The sequence below is a fragment of the Capra hircus genome, chromosome 4, assembly GCF_001704415.2.
Source record: "Capra hircus breed San Clemente chromosome 4, ASM170441v1, whole genome shotgun sequence".
In the NCBI taxonomy this organism is placed as follows: domain Eukaryota; kingdom Metazoa; phylum Chordata; class Mammalia; order Artiodactyla; family Bovidae; genus Capra; species Capra hircus.
In genome coordinates this window covers 109,726,947-109,745,518 of record NC_030811.1, presented here as the reverse complement: position 1 = coordinate 109,745,518, position 18,572 = coordinate 109,726,947, and the positions used below count along the sequence as shown (strand labels likewise).

Here is an 18,572-nt window from a genome sequence, read left to right as displayed (position 1 = left end):
TCTCTCACTGGTGTCCCTGTCTCTTGAACAACTTTCCTTTGGAGGTCCAGCCTTGTTATCTTCCCTGTCACATGGCTGACAGACCATGTGACAAGCTCTCTGCTGCACAGCTACACCCCACATCACAGGAAGATATGAAACTTAATATTTGTTAAAATTCTTTAAATTCAAGATATTTATTCTCACGACACATTGTGTATTCCTAAACACCTGTCCCTGAATATATTAGAAGCAGCTGTTTAAGATCCCAGCTCACTAATGAGCTCAAAGCAAGAGATGGAACTCTAAATTAGAGCCTGCTATATTAAGAGAAAACCCCTCTGAAAGAAAAGGAATTGGTTTTCCTTCCTCATTCACGTGCTCTGAGGACTGAAACATGTCATACTTCTCCTTTTTCTTAAAAAGACAGAAACTTCTTATTCTTTAGCATTATGATGGAAACAAAGCTTCTTTGTGAGCAATCATTGAAATGCCTACTTTTTCTAATCTGCCATTGGCAATCAAAGCCACGCTGTCTTCTAGGGAGATGAAGTTGCTCTTCAGGTAATTTAAATAGAATAAACAACACACTGATGATCAGTGTTTGTGATTTAGAAAAACGGATCTGCTAGTTCTGGACTAGTCACACAATGAGGTCTTTTTTTTTTAAATAGACATAAAAGTCACGGATCCACTTTCAAATTTTATCTTCCCATAAAACTGATGACCTTCAGTGACTCCCTCCTTTATGTCCGGCAAGATCTTACTTTTTATTATCATCTGGTGATCTTTACAATTTCCATCCCCACTTGTCTTTGTTTTACTGTTTTTATTGGATGGATATATGCAATCAGTCATTTTCATTTCATCTGATTTTCCTACTGATAAACTTATGTACTGTGCCCATATGGACACCATCGTCTAAAACATACATCTACAGAATAATGGAGGTACATTTAAATCAATGGGATTTCTCAGGGGTTTGCCATTAGTGGAATTGTGGTGTGGGATAGCAGAAAGAAGGTTTGGGGTTCACATAAAATTGTGGGTGAGGGGTAACCAAGGGAAGCTTTGGGCTGTGAACAGAACTAGGCTCAAGCCCCAACTTTGTTACTAAACTAAATGGACTCCTTTAGCACACATTTTAAGCTGAGTTAAAGTTTTCTTTTCTATAAAACGAGGATCAAAACAATTATAAAACAGATAGCAGTTACTGACTGCTGTTTATCTTGTGTCATTCTTGACACTTTTCCTACTTTATAGTAAATCTGTAAATAATTCTTTAAGATAGAAATAATTCCTTCTTTAAAAGAAGCGGAGTTAGCTAAGCAAGGCCAAAAAAATGTTAATAAGCAGTACATTCTGCAGTATCCTTTAAAGCATGTAGTGCATTATAGTTTTGAGTGGGAATCAAATGAGATACTGAATGTGAATTTACTTCCTAGATGCTGTGTGCTTCACTCAGCCAAGGCTTAGGTGTTTTGTATATGAAGAGGGCTATACTGTAAAGATATGTGTATTCACTGATACCATTTCAAGTATAACCTATTTCCTTGAAAATTTTTTAAAAACTCTAAAGTGGTACTTACTAGCATAAGAGTTAATCTTGGGAAATTTTACAGAGTTTGCTTTCTGTACCACTCTTCATCCCTAGCAGCATTCTTTTTCAGAAAAGCCTTGATTTCAAAATTTATTAATAAGTACAATTCCTCTCCCATTGTCTCCAATGTGAGGTAGGGGACATAGGGTTGATGAATTCATAATTTTTAAATAAAGAGTCTTTTAAAAACCTGTCATCAACTGTTATCATCCTTAGATTAAAAAGAATGGATTTTTTTTTTTTTTGTTCCAGAAAGGGATGACTATATCTCAGAACAAAGCACAATCCTTTAAACTGAACACACTTAGTGGTAGGACAAACTCTTGACATGCTCTTTGAGCTTTTTAATTTTGCTGCCAGACAGTGAATCCTCATCATGGATCCACACGGGTCATCAGATGAAATCCGAGAACTCCTATTTTAAAGACCATGTGGGACTGTGAAAAATCATGACCGAGCAGCAGACAGACCTGGGTGAGAAAGTATGTTCTGCTTTTCATAGCACAGGATGGCGTGCCGCTCTACCATGGGCTCTGCAGTTTGGCTGTTTGCATTGAAATCTTGCCTCTGCTTCCAGTTACATCATCTTTCCTCATGTCTCTAAGGCTCATTATTCCCGGGAAGTAAAAGGAGTATAATAATAACACCTTGATTATTATGAGTATTAAATGGGATAATTCACTTAAGAACATAGTAAGCCCTCCAAAATGTTAGTTTTTAAATTAATCTATTATTAACATATTATTCATAATTACAATTATCTTTATTTCTTTTCTTATTATTCATTTATTTAGCTTCTTTGATTTTCAGTTTACCTATCTGTTAAATGGAAATAAACATAGCTAGCTTGCAGGATTGCTGTGGAGCCTAAATGAGACAATACGTGTTGGTGCATAGAACGGCATTTATCAAAAGCCCAATACATGGTAGTCCTTACAATTTTTTGTGGCATCTCTCTTCCACATTCCCCTAGTGCATGCGCAGTTGGCAGGTGGTCCTTGACATCTCCAAGCCCCTCTTTGGTGTTGTTCTTGAAACTCTGTCCCAGCCAATCCCTCCATCATCTGCCTAAAAACTCACCTGTCCCATCTATTTGTCCCTTAAGGTCCTGAATGCACCTGAAAGCAATTCCATCAGCAAACTGCCTTGGGAAAGTTTTGAATGTTATTTAAACAAGCACACTGAAAAATCCTAAAAGCAAAACACATTCGTGATTATCACTTAAAAACTCAGCAATACCTATTTCGGAGCTCAGCTTAAAAGTATTGTGAAGATGAAAGAAAAAAAGACAAGAGACTCAAAAAAATTTTTTTTTCTGGCTTGGAAACAATGAATAATGGTAAGACCAGATACGATTGTTTTCTCTTCTGCCTAAGTCTATGTTCATGTCCATCAGCCTGAACAAATCAAGGGGGTCCCCCAAGGTGCCATCTAGCTCCCCACATTTCTACCTGCTAGTTATTACAGGGGTTATGTCTGGATCTTGACCCTTTTCTTTATTGTGGGGTGGCATCTGGCAGTTGTAGATTCTGGACAGTGATGAGATCAAAAGGAAGAGTAAATTCAGCTTATACTGCTATGATCTGATGGAGAATTCTCCTTGATAGAGAATGTCCTATTTTCTTTCTAATACATACCTCCAAATCTAAAAACTGTTCAATGCACCATGGTATGAAACTAGAACAGCTATTTTTTCCTGTTCCCCCAAAACATCTGACTAAGGGGATAAAGGGAAATATCTATGTGATACCGGAGGTGTCATATTTCCTGTATTTCTTCATCTGTATGATGAAGGGGTTGGATTAGGACCGCTAAGATCTTCTCTAATTATCTGTAAGAAGATGCATACTAAGGAGCGGGGAAAAGGTAGTTTTAGAAGATTGATAAGTGGCTGAGAGGGAGCGTGAGAGAAAGGTGTTACGTTCTTTTACAAATTCATCAAACACACAAGCAGGTCATGGACTAACTTAAAGGAACGTAACTAGGTGTTAAGAATCTGAATGAAATTTGGGGACAGGCACACACGACAAATGGATGGTGAGAGACAACTCTTATTGTCAAAACCTGGTGTTATTAAAACTTTGGGTTTTATGCTGAATCATTTAGCTGGGCATTTAAATAAATATGAAGAAGGACTTGAAAGCATTGTCCTTGTTATGCTAAGAGGTGGTACAGACTGGAAGAGGGCTGGAAAAAAATCGTTGAATCAACAAAGAAAGGTTCCATCTCTCCTTTCCAGCTCCAAACTGTTACATCAGAGTCAGTCCGCTCTTCTTCAGCTTGTGAGCCAGACCGCTCTTTGGTTTTCTGGCAGAGAACTTAGGCTAGGATTAAATAAATTCTACAAGACAGTGTCTACGAAACTTTGGACTTCTGCTAAATTGATTAGGCTACTTTGCCTGTCTGAAGGTTCCCTAAACAGAATAGGATGATAAGTGCTCTGTTCTGCTACAGACACTGATCAATCTTCAAAAGTATTCAAGACAAGTTTCTGGGTTAAAGACCAAGCGATTTCTTTCTTTCTTTTTTTTTTTCCTTTCTGTTCTCAGAGGATATTTTGTGTTAACTGAGGGTAACATAAATATTTCTCTGTAATATTTTGAGATTGACAAAGGGCAAAGATGATCCTGAGTCCTTTTATTTTTCTTGAGTAGTTAGAATGTAGTCTGGAGAAGGAAATAGCAACCCACTCCAGTATTCTTGCCTGGAGAATCCCATGGACGGTGATGCCTAGTAGGCTACAGTTCACGGGGTCACAAAGAGTCGGACACGACCGAGCAACTTCACCTTCACCTAGAATGTAGCATCATATCAAATGGACACAGTAACTGTTAAGAGTAGATTTTCTTTTCCAACTAGATTGAAATAAAATAAAACTGCTTCTTCTTGTGCTGTACACACATTTCCACCCCTTTCATGAAGGTGATTACACTTCATGCAACTTTGGAGGATTAAACCTTCTTCCTGTATAGTACATTCATTTCCCTTGCCTCTAAAATGATAACCTACTGCTGGAAAAATGACCTGATTCACAGTGAAATTGGATAGGCTAATGTGAAGCAGTTAGGTTCTAGATCAATATTCTGTGAAATACCCCAGAAACACATGTTTTCCATTCTTTCTTTCATTATTCTTAAAATGAGCCGTAACAGTGGAGGGGGGGAAAAAAAGCTTTAGTCTGAAACATACCACATAATAGAATATGTGAAAAACTAAGAAATAGTAAACAAAAGAGCTAAAATTGATATTAGAAAGGAAAATAACTGCAGATATGGTAAATAAACTAAAAACATATCAGAGATGGTAAATAAAAATCACTTGCAAAAGGCTGAGCAGCTTGAACACGGAAACACACACAGATTTTCCTTTGACTATCTGAACAGATTCCCCACCCCCTCCCCCACCCCCTGCACAAGTACGCAGGGTGCCAAATCGGTCATCTCACAGGGAAATAAGGCCATTCACAACACGTGGAAAAGTGCTGCCATGCTCCAAAATAGATCTTGGAAAGTTTATCATCTTCAAGTGAGTGAATAGGAAACTTGACCATTTTTAGACTGATTAAAATTCAATGTATTTATACTCGCCATTTTTAGAGCAATTTTTTTTCCCCTCCACATCATTAAAACCCTATATATCATGGGTTTCTGACTAATTTTCATGTAAGTAATCAAGATAAAGTTTTGAAATTCTATTTAAAACTATATTTTGCTAAGACAAAATTTTGCTTTTGTTTTTAAGTAGAAATTGCACCTTTACAATAATAGAACAAAGTTTTTGCATTTGACTCTGCTTCTTATGAATGAGATGTCAACTTGGCAAAGCGTAATTTCCCCTTCTTATAAACCACAGTGGAATACTGTCACCTCGGGGGCATCCTATGACAGCTAGAGACATTAAGATTTAGAACAAATAAGGAAAACCACTTCAATTTCTTTAATTTTCTAAAAAGAGAGAAATCCATGGATCCTCTGTTGAAAAAAACTTTAAAGTGAAAGACATTTTACATTATTTATATATCAAATTTTATTTTATTGAAGTATAGTTGTTTATAATGTTGTGTTGACATTTTACATCATGATAACAACACTTTGACTGTTAAGCTTTTAACATAAGTGTACAATAAACACATTTTTCTTTTAGGATTTACTTACTCTCTGAAGCCAGACCTCCTTCATTTTCCAATTCTGTCCTGGGTTGGCTGTGTGTTCTTCCATAGGTAACTTACCTCTATGTGCTTCAGTTTCCTTATTGTGCAAAGGGGATAATAACTGTACCTACCTGAGAGTGTTGCTATGAAGATTAAATATATTAATATCTATAAAAGGCTTAGAACATTACTGGCTCATAGTAGGTGCTATGCAATTATTAGATCATTATTGAAATATTTCAATAAATCTATTTTATAACCAAGCTTCCTTGAAAAATTTTAATACATACTTTCCCTGAAAATGAAAAATTACACACTTTGTTGTGAATCAGATATTGGTCAAAGTTTCACATTGGACTTTGTTCCTGTCAGTCACAACACCAAAACTTAATTCCTAAGAACCTGCCATGTACAAGTTGGTTATTGTGACAGAATGCCTTTTTTTCAGCTAGTTTTGCATATTGCAACTTGAAATACTTAGTGAAAAATCCTATTTGAACCAAAGAATTCATGGAAAGTTCTTCAGCATTTTACTTAGAAATGCCTGTCTTTATATATAGGCAGCAAAACAGGTAGGTGATAATCTTGGTTGGTAAAAATTACAGATTCAACCAAGGCTGTGAACAGAAGATATAATTATGAATATTTATAAAAATGATTAGTTTTTTTAAGAAAACACATATCCTCCAAAGTGATACAGACTAAAATTAGCTCTTACAAGCCTGGATATGGTTCTGTCTCAGCAGGTACCAGACCCATTTAGACTCATGAATATGACATCATATGGTCAATCCCACTGTGAACAGCTGCATCCAAGAGGAAATTTGAAAATGATCGAAAAGGCCCACCTGCCCCAAGCCACCCTTGCATCAGTACTTAGGGTTCCTGTTATCTTAACTTTCTGAAAAGGCAGATTTCCCAAAGATTCTCAGCAGGGTATTAAGAACTGCTGTATCGCAAAAGGGTCATGTGGCTACGTAAATTGAGAAATGCTGTGAGGACAAGATTAAATGAGTATATACCTTCATTTGTTAAACAGATATTAATCGAGTGCAGGAAATAAAAAGAATCAATAGGACAGACCCGATGGGCTTTATATTCTAATGAAGGTGATAGAAAAGAGACAAGAACGGGAAATAAAATGATTATGAACTGTTCTAACTGTTAGGAAATAATCACGGAGCTGAGAGAGAGAGATGAACAGGGCAACACAGACTTTAGAAAGTGTGATTGACTGCGGTGGGCCTCTTTGAGGGGGTGACATTGAAGCTAAGGTTTGAAGTAAGGGAAGCGGCTAGAGACGTGAAAATGAGTGAAAGAGCATCTCGGACAGAGGGAAGAGCTCCTGTGGAGGGCGTGAGGAGGAAAAGGACGTGTTGTGCTCTGGTGAATGGATCGAGCGGACTGCGGTGGACTGAGGGGTCCCGGAAAATGAGACGGGAGCAACGAGGCTGCGACAGCCAGGTCACAGAGCTCTAGAGGCCACGACAAAGAGCCGGTCAGCAAGGGCACGGGTGTGGTGGAAAGCCCTTAACGATGCTGCACGGAGGGGAAACCTGCTCTGATCTACATGCTGGGAGTTTACTTCAGGCGCTGAGCAGAGACTATGTAAGGGAGAGGTGCAAGGCCTAGTGAGCAGGCCAGCCAGGAGCCAGCGGAGCGGTCCCTGCAAGGGATGACCCTGGCTGGTTACACTGCCCGTGGAGGATACAGGGCAAATAGGACTTCGGAGCTTTGAATATGCTCCAGGGTAGCATCAAGCTTCAAATTTGATACTAAAGATCCAAACTGATTTGGCCAGATAACACATGTCAGTGAATGCCTGGTTCAAGAATTACCTCCTGAATCATTGATAACGCAGTTGTTTTTTTCTTGAAGAGAGAAAGGGTTTATGCCATACTAGGTCATCTGCAGATGGCAGGGTTTGCAGGAATAGGGTAAAGGAAAAGCAATTGATTTGAGGGTGGGGGCAAAAGGGAGTTGAGGGGAAGACTGTGGAAAGACAAGCAGTGGGGCTTTTTCTTAGGAGAACAGGTTTCTGGAATAAAGGGGAACACCGTGAGCCATAGGGCTGTGGGAAAGTAAGGGAAGGGAGGGGGCTCCAGAGACAGGCTGCACCTCTTATGGAATGTAGCCCAGGGCCATTCTTATTCATGTGTTTAACGCTCCATGTGGTCATCTCTAAGTACATTCATGCAAATATTTGCCTGTGAATGTTCATGACTCCCCGCCCTTTTGCAGACTCTTCAGGGAGAGCACTGGGCTTGGAGTCAGAAGGCTGGAGTTTACAGGGCAGCACTGTCGTCTACTGGTGGGGAACTACGTCATCTCTGCCTCAGTCTGCTCTTTAGCGAAAGTGTTCGACTCCACATCAAAAATACAGATAAAATATTAGCTACCGAGAAAGCGTATGGCATCACCTCAAATACTAGGAGTGCCTTTTCACAAATTAAAATGCAGCTCAGAGAGACAACTTCCAGCGTTGATATATGCTGACGCCAAGTTGCCACTACTCAAATCTGCCCCAATTATTAACATTCCAGCAGCTAAGAAGAAAGGCCAAGTTTCTCATTGACCTTCTATTCACTAAAATGATATATCTAATTTGCAAGAATATACGTTTTCCTCATTGGAGGCAATAAAATCATTCTTGTTTTGAATGAGGAAAAGAAGCAAGCCTGTAAAGTCTCGTTGTTCTTGAATTGGCCCTCAAGCAACAGTGATCACTCACCACTTTGCTGGGATTTTTTTCTTTTGCCTTAATGCCATCTTTGCAGTCTATATGATGTTAGGGATGAAAAAGTGTTCTAATATTGTTCTGACCTTTTAGCCCTGTGGTGGGTCCAGGGAATGAGGTGTTAAAGCAATTTGCATTATTACGCTGTCTGTGCCAGGCGGGAACTTCTCTGAATCTTGGGCTAAAGAGATCCCACCTCAGTGTCCATAAACACTGACATTTTCTACGCTCTCCTGCTTGTAAGAATTCTGTCTGTCAGATTTAAGGTTAGCAACAAATAATTATGCTGAAGTTTGGGTTAATTAATGTATGAGTTGAGTCCATTTGAAATTTAAATTTGGCAGCAGTACACTTCACCTGTCCTTTTTTCCCTTGTTGCCCAAGTTGACTTTATGAAAATCCCACCAGACAGGAAATTTCTAAAAAATGGCAGAACTTTCCTTTAAAACTTATCATCAAAGTGATAACTTTTTCCTAGTCTAGTCCTGGGGTAAGTGCCATTACTTTTGGGCTCCAGAAAGGGATAAATACAGTTTTCATAGTCAGCTGACACCAAATTCATATTTGTTTACAACAAATTAATTTGCTTAGTTCATAGAAATAGGCTGGGTCAGACATAAAAGCCTAAAGTCCTAGAAGAACTAATGTCACATTTCCCTGCTGTGCAGGAAATTCTTACATATATACATAGCTACCTAGAATGCCCACTTGGCATATGGCGTGAACCAGGGGAGGCTCAGGAACGCAGGCGAATGCGTCCAAATTCCTGGGCGTTGGTTACTGAGACAGGCCTAGTTCCTAAAACCCTCGTGGGTGTGAAAACTGAGCTTGACACCGCTAGAGAGACTGACTTATTGTCCATGGAGAGGCGCTCCCCATTCCATTGGTTATTACAGGCTCTGATCATTCAAGACAATTCATATATACAATTCTAATAAAAGATGTCTAAGTTGTCATCAAAATTTCATTTGACTGCAGTTGTGAAATAAACCAACCTTTTGGCATTAGGCAAACAGGCCTGAGTTCCAGCTCTGCCGCTTCCAAGAAGCTTGGTGAGCCTCATTGGCTTTCTGTGTCTCTGCTTCCTCACCTATGGAGTGGGATCGATAATCTTCCATAGGACTGTCATGAGAAGTGACGGCACATCACTCTCTCCAGCACAGTAGGACTTCAATGAATTATATGTAATTATTTTATTTATATTCCTAATGTGAGAATTAATTGCTCCCAGGATGTCAGTCCATACTGGTAACATGAGAGAGGTCAGTTCTATTTTTTCCCTTTTCTACAGAAAATAAATACTACTTAAGTAGCTTCCGCCTAGTGCAAAAAGCATGGGTGAAGTAGAAGAATCCACTCTGTGATTAAGAAAGTGTAAAGAGGCTGGTGGGAAATGCTTCTGCATGCCTAAACAAAATGCTATGCTCTGAATAGGTAAATTCTGTTTTAAATGCTCAATGAAGAAAACAGAGTTGGCTCTTCCAATCAACACCAACTCAATCCGGAAATAAGAGTGTGGATGTAAGAAGCTCTGAGATGTGAATGGATTATTGATTTGAGAGAGAAGGGGCTAAAATCTGTAGCAATATTGAGCTGATACCATAAAGGTGGAAAAACTTAAGCCTCAATGTAACAAAAATAATTACAGGGGAAAAAAAAACATGGCCATGTTTAGGTAAATTTAACCCATTTCACAAAGAGAAGAGATGGTCTCTTGTGTGTGCTGGATATGGGATAAATATGTGACTGTCCTTTTTAGTATAGTAGGGAAAAAAAACAACAACAGATATTCCACAACAGAAAATGGAGAATAAAATGCCATTAAACAAATATAAAATGGTATACTTTGTGATCCAAAATTGGCACCTTTCACTTGTATAATTCACTTGTGCAGCTTCTAAGTACACACATATTCTGGGAGACATTTGGGTGCTGAAAGGGGATATTTCTAGATTGCAATCTTTGCAGGGAGGGAAGTTATAAAACTCATTTTCCTCCAAAACACTGTTATATCAAAGAGATTAAGAGTTTATTTCAATGAATGAATGACCAAAGGGAAGAATCCTTTATATACACAGAGGCACACACACACATGTGTGCACGCACGCTACCTCTGGAAGCCCCAAGGAAAGAGATATCACAGGGTGTGATATCTTGCTTGAAAGCAGGGGAATTGATCACTGGAAAGACTTTAAAAAGAAGCAGTATTTCAGTTAAACTATAGGGAATTGTAAGATTTCAAAAAGGGGAGATAAAGTAATGAGTATATATCAAGCTGACTGAAATTGTCGTGTACACGCAACGTTTGCATTTCCTCACTTCTCGTTCTTAGTTAAATCCAGTTGCAATCTCTCAATCCTTATCCCATTTGACTTATTCGAAACATTGAGTCTAGGTGCCTGCCCACTTTATCCTCTCTGGTTTCCCTGATACAACATTTTCTTGTGTTTCTTCCTTTCATCTAACCTTTCATCTCTATCTTTATTACAGGCTCATTTTCCACTGACCCTTAAAAAATTGGCTTTCTCGAATAGATGTTCTTATTTTCCTGCTTGCATTTGTCCCTTCATTTTTTACTTTTTTTTTTAAACTTCTCTATAGGCTACACCCTCCATTCCTACACCATCAGCTGAAATACATATATGATTGTCTCCCAAACCTGTACCTTTAGTACAGAATTCTCTCTTTTGAAACGCATTTCTGTATCTACTTCTATTGGACATTGCCACTTGGATAAGCCAAATGCATCACATTTCTAATTAAATTCTTTATCTGCCTTTCCCAAAATATTATCTGTCCTATGTGAAGGACGTCCATCTCTCCTGTAATCTGTATAATCTCCTATAATCTGAAAGAAACTTGAAATTGATCACACCATCGTTCCTTTCCCTCACTTTTCCTAGTCCACATTTCTATCATTCATCAACTACCCTTGCAGACCCCTGTAAGCTCCGGCTTTTGTTTTTTGTTTTTTCCTTTTTCTTTTCTATCTCCATCAAGGTGACTCGAATTGTTTCTCCTCTCTGTTGCTGCAGAAGGTATTTTGATTAGTCCTGGCAAGGTCCGCAGGGTCACAAGAGGCTTACATGCCGCTGTGCTAAAGGGTTTGCCCTTCATCATGAGGGCAATGGGGATCCTTGAAAGAGCTAAAAGAGGACATTTAAATAATCAGATCTGCCATTTTGGCACATCAGTCTGGCTGAAAGATGGGACGCGTATTAGAATGGAAGGCAGATTCCGTACTGCTCTAATACCAGGTTGGCTCGGCAAGACTGGATCTTGTCGGAGCTGTAGGTGCTTCTCCCCCGACCCCGGCTTTCGACTCCGTGTCCTGCATTGCAGAATACCTCCTGGGTGCCTCTGGATACCTGTGGCTTCTCGCAAATCACCATGTTGGTTCAAGCCTCCAGGGCTTTTTACTGTCTGCTGTCATGCCTATAACACAGCTCATCTCTTCCCCTGCTTATCTGGCTCATTGTTTTGTCACTTAAATGCTGAATCATGTCCCCATTTAGGGTCACCTCCCCTGGAACGCTTCCACGGTGTCCAGCTCGGGGTTGTTCCTCCCTGGGCAGCGCTCACTGGCGTTTGTCTGTTGGAGTACTTACCCCATGGGTCCGTGATTATCTGTTGGGTTGTCTGACTCTTCCCGTCTCCTGTGAAGCCAGGAACTGTAATTTGTCACAATATGCCCGGACTAGGACGGCAATGGGCATTTAGTAAATATTTATTGAGTTTTTAAATATGAACAAAGCTATGAGGATGGTAATTTGTTAGACGTGTTACTGGGGAATGTTGAATATGTTTTGAAGGACGGGGAAGGTGATATTTGAAACGCCAAATTCTGAACTACCAGACAAATAAAAGGCAAGAAATGGGGATGGGGCTGCCGGAAAAAAACTAAAACCAGAGTCAAGCAGCTCTGCAACTAAACCATTAATGTAAAGGGGCCCCCTCCCACCCACACCCCAATTCTGAGGCAACAGAATATCAATTCAGATTGCCCGCTGAAAATTTTCATAAAGGCTGAAAATGAAGGAGAGACTGGATTCAATTTTTGTGGCATCACTATGGCTTTGGAACTGGAATTAGGAAGCTGTTGAGGTTTTCTACTTGGCTTAGATAGGAAAGATAAAATGAGATCACATCATGAAAGCTCTCCCATGCTAGGCTGAAGAGTGGTTCTAAGTCTTAGGCTCCCAGGGCAATCACTGAATAATTACGAACACAGGGGGACAAAACGGGAGCTTAGTAAACAAGTCTGACCGTGTGTGTAACACTGAATGCATTACAGAGAGACTAAACGTGGCTGAATATTTGGGGAACATTGAAGAATTTTATTAAAGGTAATAAGCTTCAATGAGAGGGGTGGCAGTGAAACTACGCAGAAGAAAAATGCAGCCTCCATGAGAAAAATCTGGAGTAGCCTTGAGACTTGATCAGACAGAAGCAAGATACACATGTGCAAACAGAAATTTTAATGAAATAGAATGGTTAAATACTGATTACAAAAGCAGAAAATACTTCATGGAGCCAGATACTTTATTTCTTTGAGAAACAGCTCCTTGGGTTTAGAGTATTTGTATTATTCCTCTACAGAGAATACCAATTCATATGCTACTTTTAATAAAGAGAGGTTTTTCATTTGAACAAAGACATAATCTTATACTTCAGGTACCCAAAGGAACCCTGGGGTATCCTGCAGTGCAGGTCAAGGGCATGGAGCCGAAGGCACAGTGGGAGAAGCACAGTCAGCTTCCATGAGAAATGGTCTTGCAGAGCCGGCTGGCTAGCTGGGTATTAGACACCTTTAACTGCACTCCTTGATCCACGCTTCTGACAATAAAAATTTTCTTAAAAAAAAAAAAAGCACTAAACTACATTCCAAACAGACAACACCCTTTTTGGAAAAACAATTCAAGAAAACCGCACTTGCAAATATTGAGAAATAGATTCTGATGACCTTTTCTATCAATTCTTCCCCCTCTCAATTCTTCATTGCTAAAATAAAATTATAAAAACTTAACACCTTTCCATATTACTAGTTTTCTACACTCATAAAGTGAAGGCAGAAACATAAGTTCATATTATTTTCTGTGTTTTGATAGAAAACAAGTTAATACCGTGGTGACAACACAAAATATTATCACTTGGTTTGTAATACTCATTTGTAATTTATTTTGTAATACCCATTATATAGACCTCTATAAGATCATATCAATGTTGAAAAGCACAGAGTGGTCACATAAAATAATGCTTTTAATTATAATTAAAAAGTTGAATAAAATCTCATAGCTGAGTGGAATATTACTTATGTATTGGTCATTCTCTACTGACCTTGAGGACAGGTCATTATTTGTTTAGGTACCTTCAGGCTTAATGGAATGCTTGGCGTATCATAAATAATCACAATACTTTTTGAATAAATGACATTTAAAAAATATACCACTTACATAGAACCTACTATGTACCGGGCACCTAATCAAAGTGATTTACGAACATTAATTCATTTAATTCTCATTAGAAAAACCTGATTTCATGAAGAGAATTAAGATATGCAAAGGTTATATAATTTGCCCCAAACCATACAGCTTCTTCTAGAAGATGGTAGAGTTAGGCATGAAACTCAAGGAGAGCCCTGTCACAATCCGTGTTCTTAATTAATACTGCTTTGTGAAAAATGCTGTCTTTAAATTAAATAGATGTACATATATAAATATGTGTATTAACTTTATTTTATAACAGCAGTGAACTTAGAAGACCAGGGTTCAAACACACATTAGATTTACTCAGTTTGTGGCAAGTTTGAACAAGTTTGAACAAGTTCATTAACCTAATGGGTTAATTTCCTTATAGGTAAAATCAAAAGAAAAGCTGGTACCTCATAAGGCTACTGTAAGCTTTAAAGAAAATAATTTACGTGAAAATACTAGGCTATAGTCGGCACCGGGTTATGCTATTTGGTGTCCCGAGAAACACGGTACTATTTTCTTCTTTTCTGCCTTCAAAAGGGTACATATTTGCATATTACACATCATATAGATCTTAGCAAAAAGGAGACCAAATTCTGTATTTGGTAAAACATTGTTTCCAGTAGCTCTTAAAGCTAGAATTAATTTATTAAACCGTTTTCTGGACAGTCAGATAAGCTTCAGACTCAATAGCTTGTTTTTTAGAAAAAAAAAAAAAAAAATATATATATATATACCAGAAACCATTATGGTTTAAACATCTACGATCAATGGGGGAAAAATATATATTTCTTCTATTTGGGATTTAAGGTTATAAATATTAAAAATAAAATTAGACCCACAATAGAACATAAGGCATTTATGTTCCAAGACTCTCCGATATCACCCGACTCTACCAAACCCGACGGGAACCGCCTCGGTCAGTGGTTCCCAACCATGGCTGCAGATTACAATCACGTTAAAGAAGCCATCACAATGTAAACCCCCTCATCAGATAATCTGATTTAATTGGTTTGAGGTAGGGTCTGGGCATCTTTTTTTTTTTTTTTAAAGCTCTCCCATTGATTCTAATTTGCAGCCTGAGTTGAGAACACTGGTTTAGGTTATCATTGAAAACATCACCAGTCTCTTATTTCCATTTCATTTTTACTCTAATAAAAACCAGCAGTAGATAATATTTTCATTCATGTCAACATTGAAAGAATCTGAGAAGTTCACTAAGAATAGAGTTTTCTTCGACTTCGAGCATCATGAAACAAAACAACTCTAAGATTATTTATGTGTTCTTGTGAATACGTTATAGTAAGGATTTCATGTTTACCATATTGGGTATGTCGGTATGGTCAATAAATAACCTTAGAGTACTTTACAAGGATTGACTATTATTCTTGTGGCTATAGTTTCTGAAATTAACTGTAGATTAGAGGCATGGGACCAAAGCAAATCCCGACCAATGGATGTTTTGACCCATGTTAAAATACTGAGTAGAAATGAGTGCGCACTGAGAATACTGACTTCAACTGCAGAGCTGTTTTGCAAAGCTAATCACCTTAGACCCTCTCATAACGCCAGCATAGAAAACCAGCAGTTTTGACCTTTTAAAGCTGGGTTCCAACTGGCCACAGACTAGGCTACCAACATGCTATTACAAATGATACTTTATACATCCCACAACACCAAAGCCATTCCTACAACACTAAAACCACTAAAATCCCACAACACTGAAACCATTCCTACCATTGTCTCTAATGGTAAGTGAAGGTTGCCCAAATATATGGACTATTTGTTTTTCTATTACCATTTAAGACAGACTCAAACTTGGGCACTCTGCTTTCTAAAGATTAGTTTCAGAAACTACGTGGCCACACTTTGGTTTATTTTGAACATTTCACTTTCCATCACCCAATAATGCAACAAATAACCTCGAATAGATGATTTGGTTCAGGTTAACTATGGCAGTCAGGGTCTCCTGAAGATCGGTGATGGAACCCTGCCTTCTAGTCTTGCATGTACTATGTAATATTAGGTTAAAGCTTTCAGACATAAATTTTATTAGACAGTTCTGCAAAATATAGCCTGAATCATGGGTTAAAAAGCTAACTGGATTGTTAATTTTTGACTTTGACTGGATTTCCTTGGACTACAAGGAAAATGAATGTTTCGGGAAGATAGAACTAATATGTTAGAACTTTTCTTGAAGTCTTTCACCCGGCCTTGGAAAGAGCGTCATGAAAGAGTACCCTTTTGGAAGCTATGCACACAACATATTTTTCCTAATAGGTGTGAAGAATGGCTGCTATGCATAAATGATTGTTGAAAATAATTCTCTGTAAAACATGACTTAACAAGTAACTCCATTGACCACTGGGCTCATTACCAATATCAAGAACAACCAAGACCCATCATGTAGATGCCAGTATCATCTGTTTGTTAATAAACACTTCTTAGAAAAAATCCACAGCGTTCAGCCCCTCATTGGGTAATTTTTCAGACTCAGGAAGCTGAAGAATGAAACTTTTAAGGGAAATTGACATTAACAGCAGAGTAAAACTCACACACAGTCAGAGGACTCTTCAACATGACACCCTGAGTTTCAGCACCTTCCTAGGACAGCTAGCTTTCCTTTCATCAGGGGTAAGGAGAGGCGACTGAGAATAAGCCGACCCCTAATCAGACCCTCAAACACCGCAATCAAACTGCAGTTTTGCAATCAAAACCCAAGGTACCCAGCGCATCTCCACCATACCCCAGAACATCCCAGAGCTTGGAATAAATCCCTCTCATAGCAAGACCCTCCTTACCTGGAGTATTTTCTCTGAATTGTCCTCCATGGTGGCTCAGTAGAAGCCAAGGGCGTTCGCAGGTGGTGGCTCCAGAGGCTCAGGCTCCAGCGGGCATCTCCTGAGCAGGAGACGGCCGGCCGCCGCTGGGTGCGGTGTGGACGGTGCGTGTGCACCGCTCCAACCCAGGAAGGTCCGAGAGCGGCGCGGCGCAGCCCACCCAGAGCCTGGGGGGCTGGCCGTCCTAGCGGAGAGAAAACTACGTTAGTCCGGAGCGGTCTCTGTCTCGTCCCTCTCCCCATTTCCTGACACTTTAATTCTGCTTTAAGTGAGAGTTTACCCCTAACCCCAGTTTGTATTATAGGCTAAGAGGCAAACTGCCTTATCCCCGTGCTTGAGTCCAACCTCCCCAAAGTCCAGGAGGCTCACCTTCCCGGCGCCTTCCCTTCCAGCAGTGAGCTGGGCGCAAACTTCTCCCGACTTAAGTCTTCTCCTGCCCGCTCCCCCGCCCTGCCCGGCCCGCCTCCACGTCCGCCTCCACCCACCCCCGTGGAAGCAGAGGAGGTGGCAGCGGAATTGATGAGCGCCAGCCCCCCCCGCCCCGTCCCCGAACCCTCCCGCCCCCGTCAGCCCGCTCCTGTCCCCGGAGAGGGAGGGGGAGCAGGAGAGCTCCGAGCGCCTCCGCAACAGCCCTCTGCCCCCCTGGTCCGCGAGTGGGGCTGGGCCCGCCGCCGCTGCCTGGCTGGAGTCCCGGCGGGGGGCTCACTCCACGAGCCCCCCGGAGTGCCAGGCGGCGTAAACACGAGGAGCCTGAGAGGGACCCGAGTTAGACCTTGGGGAGGGGGCAACAGTCTGGGCTGGGGACGGAGGTAGCTTTTGGGGAGCCTTGTCCCCCTCCCCCAGAGGATGCCAATTCTGCAGGGACGTTTCCAAAAGAACCCACCCCTAGAGATCGTGCCACCCCAGCTCCTTCAGCCGCTGCTCGGGGGACAGCAGCAGAGCCTGGGGAGAGAGGGTCCCTAGTGGGCGAGGTGGCGAAAGTGAGATGGAGGCGGGTGGGGAGACTGTGGGCTAGGCACTGGGGTCCTGAGAGGAAGCCAGGGAAGGAGCTGGGCTAAGGAGAGAGGCCGTGGGGGTCCGGAAAGTGCGGGCAGAGCGTTCAGACTGGGGCAGCTGTGCGGAGCTGAAAGCGCAGACTGGATTCGAGGAAAAGCGCCCTTCACACGGGGGGCTGCGGGTGGGCACAGAGGCTTACCCGGAGTGAGGAAGTGAGGAAGACCGGGGTCTCGAGTGCCTCTCTCCCCCCTACCTCCCGCCACTCCCAAAGCCTCTGATGCCAGGAAGAGCCTGGGACGACCCGATTCCAGGCTGGGCACTACTCCGGCTGGCGGGCGCGCTCTGGGAGGTGGGCAAGTTGGTTCCAAGGACGCACAGCCCTCAGCATCCTTTTGCCCACCGCTGGATAGAGCAAGGGAGCCGTGGATGCTTTTTTTTTTTTTTTTCGTCTCCTAACTCTGTTCAAGGGACTTTGGGCTAAGAAAGCAACATCCCGCCGTGTCCCGGGACATCGAAGTGGCCGTGGACCGTCCAGGTTACCATTACCGCACTCATCAAAAGAACTGAAGGCAACAGCAGCCAAATAGGACGGGAAGAAAGCCAGACAGCAACACAGCACACTTTCCGGAACGGTCCGAGTTGCTCCTAAGCACTCAGACGTCAGAGGTACCCTGTGAAGGGACTGCAGCCTGCACCCGTCTGTTCTCTCATCCCTTCCCTGGAGAGATTACACTATGGGCAGAAGGTGCGTGTGTTTCTGTCCTATTTTGAACTCCCATTTCCCACCCTCCGGGGGACT

General features: G+C 41.0%; 1 protein-coding gene across 1 annotated transcript in view; it reads right to left on the bottom strand.

The window, feature by feature from the left end:
• The window catches only part of CALCR (calcitonin receptor), a 113,745-nt gene extending 96,551 nt beyond the window's left edge, over positions 1-17,194 (bottom strand). The window contains exons 1-2 of the mRNA XM_018047421.1: positions 17,147-17,194; positions 16,739-16,961 (exon numbers count right to left, since the gene is read on the bottom strand). Of these exons, the coding sequence (XP_017902910.1) occupies positions 16,739-16,768 (30 nt within the window). The 5' untranslated portion in view covers positions 16,769-16,961; positions 17,147-17,194. The remainder of the gene's footprint in view (positions 1-16,738; positions 16,962-17,146) is intronic.